Genomic DNA, 7,750 nt, shown 5'->3' with positions numbered 1-7,750 from the left:
CCACCTTGACAAAAGAACACATTCTAACTACATACTTAATTAATATGTACATAAAGATGATGTCCTCCCAATATTATTGAAAAAATGTGTGTATTTTTCAAAAAATTGTTAAGCTGCAAAAATAAATCATTAAGTTCACAATATTTATTTTTTACAGAACTACTGTGGTAATGTTTTTCAATGTTTGCGGCATTGATCTGGCATTGACGGCATGTTTGAAGCAGGTTTAAAGCGCCAAAACAGATGGAAGCAGCTGGCCAAGTACTCAAAGTAGTAAGCAGTATAAGCTTTAAGCCCTTTAAGCTAGTGGCAAGCCGGTAAGCAAAAGCAAACACACATTAAAAGTTAAAGCTAAATATATACATATGGTAAAGTTACAGTTTCTGCCAAGCTACACATCGCGCCAGTTCTTATGAGAATCCCATGTTAAAGTAGGGGTGGCGAAAACTGTATCTCGGTGGCGAAAACTGTGACTTTTCCATATACATTCAACGCACAGCATGCTGAGGAAAGTCAATAATATATGTATATGTATGTATATTCTTGCAATGTTTAATGAATGAACTATTATTAATATTAGATCTTATTTTTTTCTTAAAATTTTCATCTTTTGACTAATTGTGAGTACATATATAAATATGTATTATGTATTATGTAAACCATCTAATTATTTTACTTGTATACGGTTTTATTCGACTTTATAAATTTATTAATTTCCTGTTCACTCAGTTGCAGCTGGTTAATTATATAAAAAATAAATATATTAAAATGGACGTGGACACTCTGGAGACCGATACCGATCATATTGATTCAGAACACACGCCAGCAATGGATTCGGGAGAGCTAACCGCACCAAATTCTACCTCTGAAAATGTTAATGCTCAGGACTCGGATAATATTATTGACATGGTTGATGTCGAGGATGAGGATCTCGACGATGCTATGCTAGAGGAACTACTGAATGCAGAGAGTGAGGAGGAAGTTGATGACGAAGATGACACTGTTGAGGATGAAGCAGTGGAAAAAACAGATGAAAACAATGAGAAGCAAGCACAAACGACAATTTCTGCATCTTTGAGTGACAAAATTTCGAGGGTAATCAGATATTTTATTTTTATTAGAACCTCATCTGCACAGCACTTCCCATGGGCTATGAGCTCACTGGGTCCCAGGCCCCAATAACACCGCTGAGCGGATAACATGGTGCCCGAGTGGCCGCAAAGGAGCTTGGGCCCAATGTGTCCATCTTTTCGCCTCCCCGCATTGAGGTCTTTTTTATTGAAACGCCAGACAATTGTCCATAAAGCCGCTGGAAAGGTGCGCAAACCAGCAAGTGGCGAGTTGGCGCCGGTGCGCCTCCCAGCCCGTTGAGCAATTTGAGCATTTCGAGTCACTAAACTAACCACTTTTTGCCATCTCTGACATAGGGTAGCCAGTATTAGATCTCCAAACTGCTCAAATACCTCCCATTGCTTTGACACTCCAGAGGGTGCCTTAACAATGCAAGCGAACGGGCTGGTTTTTAATTATTCAATAACAAAAATCAAATCTAGAGCACACAAATGTGAAAGATATAAGATTATTAAAATTAAAAAATGTAACAATTTGTTAAATTTCAGTTGCCACTGTCAAGGATAAAACAAATTATCAAGTTGGATTCTGATGTCGATCGTGTGAATGGCGAGGCCACATTTCTCATTGCTAAATCTGCTGTGTGTTTTTTAATACAATAATGTGATACAACTTTAATCTCTTAATTACTTTTAGGAATTATTCCTGCAGAGTTTTGCTCAAGAAATTTACAAAGTAACTTCAAGGTCAAAGAAGAAAACTATACAATTGCGAGACATAAATACTTGCATAGAAGAGGTCATGTGTATGCAGTTCCTGGAAGGTTGTTTTTTAGAACAACTGTAGTTCGAGTGAAATATTGAAATAAATTCAAAATCATTTGAGTTTTTAAACTATTTATTTATTACACTTATGTAAGCAATTTCCAGCAGTTAAATGTTAAAAATACGAACATCCAACAAACTAAAAAAATTAGCACAAATTAAGACTTTAATTCTTTTGAACAATGAAACTTAATTTCACAAGTCTCGTCAGGTGAAAGCTAGTGCCTTCCCTCAACAAGCACACCTTTGCAGAGGAATTAAAATATCGGGAAATTTACACACTTTGAAGTAGTACAACTTTTTAAAAGAGGGAACAACTTGAGATTGAATTGTTACTGAAGCTCTAAGGAATTAAAACGTCATTCATGTTCAAAGCTTTGAGAATGTTGACACACGCTCAAACTAGTGAAGCTACTCTTGCTAACACTGCAATTATTGCACAGAATTGTCAACAAAAATAAAAGAAGGTGTGAGGGTTGTTGACCAGCAGCAATTTGAATCCATTTCAAAAACTGAAAAAATTTACTTCTTGCGACGAGCTTTCCTTTTCCGCGCTTGTTCGTTGTTGTGAGGACTATCATTCTCCTTGCGTCCGTTGCTCTGGCTGTAAAGACTGTTTAGGAAATCCTCCAAGTCTGGCTCACTGGGTAGCAAAATATAGTTTTGTTTAGCACAATGAGACGAAAATTGTTAAAATGCAAACCTCTGAGCTTCAGGTTGTTTGCGGTCATCAGACCTGCTTTTGCTCGATTGCTGGTTGTTTCGCTTTCCTAGGACAATGCGATACTGGACAGCGTGGCTGTTAGCTTTCAAGTGACGCAAATTATCTGCTTGGCAGGCAGCCCATTCGGTGATATCGTAGACAGATCCTTCCATGCATGCGTAGTAGTACCAAAGGAAGCCCATCAGACTACTCTCAGCCCAGATATCACCCTGCAGAGGAAGGAAAAAACTATTTATAAACAAGTTCTGGGAAGTTATATCCTTTGACAAAAAACAAGTTTGTTTTAATTTGTGTATGTGAAACAAAATCCATGTAACCCTTCTCTGCAGAAAGGACAACAGCAGATAGTTTCAAGAGTTACTGTAGTCCATCAGCGACACACTTCAAGCTAGTTTAACTCAAAATGTAATTTAAGATGGACGTATTATAAAATTTCAAAAATTTCAACTGCATGATGCATGAAGTTTATGGTCTTATAAAAAACTGATAAAAAAATTAATTGTTTGGCCTTGTACAGACATTATTAAGTCCAAAAAGTTTTCAGCCATCTGCAGAGGGCATTTTAATTTTGGGCTTATTTATTTATTTATTTGCTCTTTTTATCTCTGTCCGAGGACCGGAAGGGCGCGCACTACACTAGCACGAATGCTGAAACCCGGGTCCCAATAACACCGCGAACGGATAACATGGGCGCACCAGGCCGCACAGGGACCCAGCCCACTCAAGGGCCACTTGCCTCCGCACCGAGGACTTTTTTTTAAACGCTAGACATTCGTCCCGTGAAGCCAAATCACGCATGCTGGAAAGGTGCAAACCAGCAAGTAGCGAGTCGGCGCCGGTGCGCCTCCCAGCCCGTTGAGCAATTTGAGCATTTCGAGTCACTAAACTAACCACTTTTTGCCATCTCTGACATTGGGTAGCCAGTATTAGATCTCCAAACTGCTCAAATACCTCCCATTGCTTTGACACTCCAGAGGGTGCCTTAACAATGCAAGCGAACAGGCTGGTTATGTTATGAATTAGGTGTTAAAAATGGGTCAGTCTCCTGCATTTGACCTTCTGAATATTGGGACTGCGGAACTTTTCCAAATAAATTGATGCATCACCTCTCTTGCAGCATGATGGATTTTGCACTGTGAACACATTCTTGCCGCGTAGCAGGGCCTATCGACAGGAATACGCTTGTGCCGTTTGCCGCAATTGGTGCATCGGATGGTGTTGGCCGCCTCTTCCATCTTCTGGTGCAACTGGTTCAGCAAATCACTCAGCTCGCTGTACGCAGCCTCTTCAAGGTGAGAACGAGCCAGCTCAGTGTCATACAACTGCCGCTTGCCCTGAGGAGCGTGAAGCTATATTTTCTAAAGCTTGTCCAATATTGAAAAGCTTACTGGTTCTCCAATGAGGTCAAAAGCATGCACAAGAATCTTGAAGGCCTCCTCAGCTCCTGGCTGACTGTTTTTGTCAGGGTGCACAAGAAATGCTTGACGCTTGTAGTACCTTTTGATGTCATCATCTGTGCAGGTGGGGGCTACGCCAAGGATGCTGGATAGTCATTTTACATTAGTACAGACTTTGACAGTTAAAAGGAATTCTAACCTATAGGGATCTTTTCCTCTACAAGAAAGCAGTCTCTTCATCGCCTCGTCTCCAGTGGTGGGCAAGGGTAGGTTGGCTTCTAGTTTTGCAGGTTCATTTGATTCCCACGGCTTCTTGCTGCCGCATTTGAGCCATTTAGGAATCCACTTGCTCCACCAACGAGGAGGGGCTGCCTGCTGCCGATGCCGGGAGCGTCGATGTTGTTGCTGCTGAGAGGCGGACACAAAGGGAAGCGAGTTCTTCAGGTATCCCCAACTATCAGTGGCCCATTGTTTCACTTTGCCATACGCAGATCCGCAACTGGAAGTATAACATTAACAAAGTAATGAAACTAAACACATCATTGTCAGAACAATTAGTTTTTAATTTTAATCATGAATGTGTTTGAAACAATACCAATTAACCTCCTCAAAAGATGAAAATTACAAATGGTTTCATAAGTCAATGTAGTCCATCAGCGACACAATGGAAGAGAGTAAGATTTCCATGTAATTTAAGATGGACGTATTGATTTCGCGAATATTTATGCTCTTGAGAAACACTTACAGATGCCATCCCAGTTTGGAGCTCATGCCGAGCACATCAGAGAGGAGGTGCAGAAACCATGAAATTGCCAGCCAAGCTACAGCAAACCACTGAATCATGTGCCTGTAAATGATGGGCCACAGGACGCCTGCGATAAGAAAGGAGATTTAGAGACCGGGCTCAAAAATCAATCAATTAACAATTACTCCATGAATAAGGACAGTCTCGTTTCTTCCCTTTGCCTTTGCGTAAGCCTGACTTTTCATGGCTCTGGCTGGAACTTCTGGGCTTATTGTTCTTACTGTCACTTTTTACTCCAGTTGAGGACGAGCCACTAGTTCCTGCAGGAAAATAATTGAGAATTATATCTCAATGATCAGTTTTAAAAATATACCCCTCCTATCTTCTCCGCAGTTTTTGCACGGCTTTCCAACTTTGACGATATTTTTCTCATTAGATCTCGAAGGGAGGTTGAGATTGTTGTTTATGTGCAGAGGACGCTTGGCAACTCCAGGCTTGGAAGCCTTGTGATTGTTCAATGGCACACCCCCTTCCATGTTTCGGCAGTCAAGTTTGGTTGCTCGTACTTTGAACGAGTCAGAGTTTTTGGCAGACGAGTCGCCCGACTGAGACGAGCTATCATGTGCGGACCTGTCTTCATCATCATCTCCGCCAACAGAGCTGTCCTCGATGGACACCCTTCTCTGGTACATAATAGGAATAGGCGATGACGGTCTGGCTTCCAAACCAGCCTTCAGAACGGTAGGTTCGTCTCCAGAAAGCTGGCGCTTGAGCGAAGATCCATTGGCATTGCCCTTCTTGCCATTGGCAACCTTGCTGTTCTTGGGTGCAGACTTTGTTGTTTTCAGAGAAGATACATAGTCGGTTTTGTTTGAAGTGTTGGGACTGGAGTTGCGATGTTTAGTCGGTGGTGATTTGCTCACAATGTCCGAATAGGACGGTCGCATTGGCTTGACCTGAAAATGGGAAAACACTCAATTTTAGTTAAACAATTAATGATATAACAAATTTTGACGCGGAAAATTGGTAGACATTTTTTTAAGGTTAGTATATGGCAATCTTCAGTCTATTTTTAATTTCCTGACACAAAAATTCAAAGTTGTTTTGATTTGTAAATTAAACTTTTAAAAAACCTGTTGCAATGATTTGCAAAAAAATTCGTCTCAATTAAAGGAAAATGTCACTTCAAACATAAAATGCATATGTATTGGGCTAGAAACATCAAAACAGTCTACTTCCAACTAGAACAAAAACTCTTGAAATATTAAACCATTTTTGGGGTCAACAGCCCTTTTCATCTATCATTGTTGTCAAACACCAATAATCCAAAATTAAATAAAAACACACACACCTCTGCAACCATCCTCTTTTTTGGAACAATCTTTTCTTCCAGTGGTTGTGTGTGTTGTTCTGTGACACGATCTGGAGATGTCACTGTTCCAAATGGACTGTAAGTGCCGCTGCCATGAGACGACCAGTTGGACATCAAATTTTCAATATAATCCCTTTCTCGCTGAGGGATTTGTTGTTGTTGTTGTTGCTGCTGCTGCTGCTGCTGTGGCTGCGGTGGCGGTGGCTGTGGCGGCGGTGCTGGTTGCAGCTGCTGTGGAGGAACGTTTGCTCCAAACATAGCGAAATCATCATTTTCGCGGAAGCTTCCAAAGTTATTGAACCTGTAGAAATGCCACGAGTTAGGCTCTTTACTGAATTGATCACACCTTAATTTACCTAAGAACCGAGGCATCCTGCAGAGGAAAGAGAGAATTGACCGGTGGGCTGCTGAAATTGTAAAAGTCAACAAAGTCCTCATTGTGACCGCTGATTAGTGGTTGAGGATTGGGTCTTGTGCTAATATATTGGTGCAGGTGCTGATCAATCTCGTGAGGTATAAACTGAGGGCGCTGCTGAGGCTGCTGGTGCAGGTACGATGGCCACTGGGGAGCCACAGGCTGGAACCCCAGGTGGTTGTACTGACCCTCGCTGTCCACTCTGTCAGCAGAGATATTCTCGATCAAGTCATCGATGGATCTCTTAGGAGGACCCGAATTCAGTTGCTGGTGTTCTTCCATGTCTGTAAATGAAATTACATTCTAGAAACCTGCGACGTTATCAATAATTATTGGAGATCTGACATTTAAGGAGGATTAAGAAGTTTTTAGACTTAAACAATTAATATATATGTAACAAACTATTCTGCTGTGATTTTGAAACTGCGCCCATTGGAATTACGTGTTTTGCAAACTCTATCCGTTTTGCAGGCCAATTTAACTATGTAGAATTGGTGAATCAGGTATGTATTGCCAGGTTTGTACCTTGCAAAAATTATCAGAGTTTAAAAAAGCGGTAAACGTTTTATGCTTACGTCAAACTGTCAAATATGATAATATAATATTTTAAATTGTCCACATTATTCGCGTGCTTCACGCCATATTTGACTCTAACATTTTGGAAAATCTGACTATCAATTGCGAATCTAGATCGCTGACTTAAACTAAATTGTTAGGCAGTCAGAGGTTTCAAGACTTTGCTCTCTCTAGATATTCTCTTCAAGAAAATTTGACTCGTCCACGAGGCTTATGATAAGTGATTTTAAAAATAAGTTTGTAGACATGGACAGAATAGCCTATAATCAAAACACTGAGATCGTGAAGCTTGTGGGAATGACTTTATATGTTACAGTTAATGTGTTTGCCATTATACTATTAGTTAATCAAGCTACAAATTGTCTACAAGCTGTCCCCAGACCAAAGACCAAGGTCTCAAATTTCGATGTTATTTTGCTTCACCGCGTATGCAGTTTACCACGGTCGAAATTCCAAACAATGTTAGTGAAAAAATTGAAATGTATGTCGGTCCTGTTTTTAAAAGCTTCTTTAGAGAAATAAGTAAAAGTGGCAACCGAGGTTGGAATATTAAAATCACCTAATGGTAATCACTTCTCGACATTCTAGTTGACATCATGGCGGCGAAATGTTTTCAAGAAAATAAG

The 7,750-nt window shown here is 40.5% G+C and overlaps 2 protein-coding genes across 2 annotated transcripts; one reads left to right on the top strand and one right to left on the bottom strand.

The window, feature by feature from the left end:
- The first annotated feature begins 382 nt into the window (after window positions 1-382).
- LOC135942470 (DNA polymerase epsilon subunit 4-like) lies at window positions 383-1,964 on the top strand. Its single transcript, XM_065488598.1, has 4 exons — window positions 383-531; window positions 730-1,095; window positions 1,620-1,712; window positions 1,768-1,964. Exons 2-4 carry the CDS (start codon window positions 769-771, stop codon window positions 1,915-1,917), a joined length of 570 nt encoding a protein of 189 aa, XP_065344670.1. The 5' UTR covers window positions 383-531; window positions 730-768; the 3' UTR covers window positions 1,918-1,964.
- LOC135942461 (uncharacterized) lies at window positions 1,951-7,746 on the bottom strand. Its single transcript, XM_065488587.1, has 11 exons — window positions 7,698-7,746; window positions 6,490-6,832; window positions 6,113-6,434; window positions 5,135-5,717; window positions 4,947-5,081; window positions 4,762-4,888; window positions 4,216-4,515; window positions 4,008-4,161; window positions 3,726-3,953; window positions 2,599-2,828; window positions 1,951-2,538 (listed from the first exon to the last, which is right to left on the bottom strand). The coding sequence occupies exons 1-11, from the start codon at window positions 7,720-7,722 to the stop codon at window positions 2,418-2,420; spliced, it is 2,568 nt and encodes an 855-aa protein (XP_065344659.1). The 5' UTR covers window positions 7,723-7,746; the 3' UTR covers window positions 1,951-2,417.
- Between the last annotated feature and the right edge of the window lie 4 nt (window positions 7,747-7,750).

This window comes from Cloeon dipterum, chromosome 1, assembly GCF_949628265.1.
Source record: "Cloeon dipterum chromosome 1, ieCloDipt1.1, whole genome shotgun sequence".
Lineage (NCBI taxonomy): Eukaryota > Metazoa > Arthropoda > Insecta > Ephemeroptera > Baetidae > Cloeon > Cloeon dipterum.
The sequence above is the reverse complement of the archived record's forward strand: the minus strand, read 5'-3'. Positions and strand labels throughout refer to the sequence as shown.

Excerpts from the sequence above, each read along its gene's own strand:
- LOC135942461 (XM_065488587.1), bottom strand. The coding sequence starts at position 7,722 with ATGATGTCAACTAGAATGTCGAGAA. Across the intron at positions 4,162-4,215 it reads AGAGGAAAAGATCCCTATAG|CATCCTTGGCGTAGCCCCCA; the intron begins GTTAGAATTCCT and ends ATGACTATCCAG. Across the intron at positions 2,539-2,598 it reads AAACAACCTGAAGCTCAGAG|TGAGCCAGACTTGGAGGATT; the intron begins GTTTGCATTTTA and ends TTTGCTACCCAG.
- LOC135942470 (XM_065488598.1), top strand. The coding sequence starts at position 769 with ATGGACGTGGACACTCTGGAGACCGATACCGATCATATTGATTCAGAA. Across the intron at positions 1,096-1,619 it reads TGAGTGACAAAATTTCGAGG|TTGCCACTGTCAAGGATAAA; the intron begins GTAATCAGATAT and ends GTTAAATTTCAG. Across the intron at positions 1,713-1,767 it reads TTCTCATTGCTAAATCTGCT|GAATTATTCCTGCAGAGTTT; the intron begins GTGTGTTTTTTA and ends AATTACTTTTAG.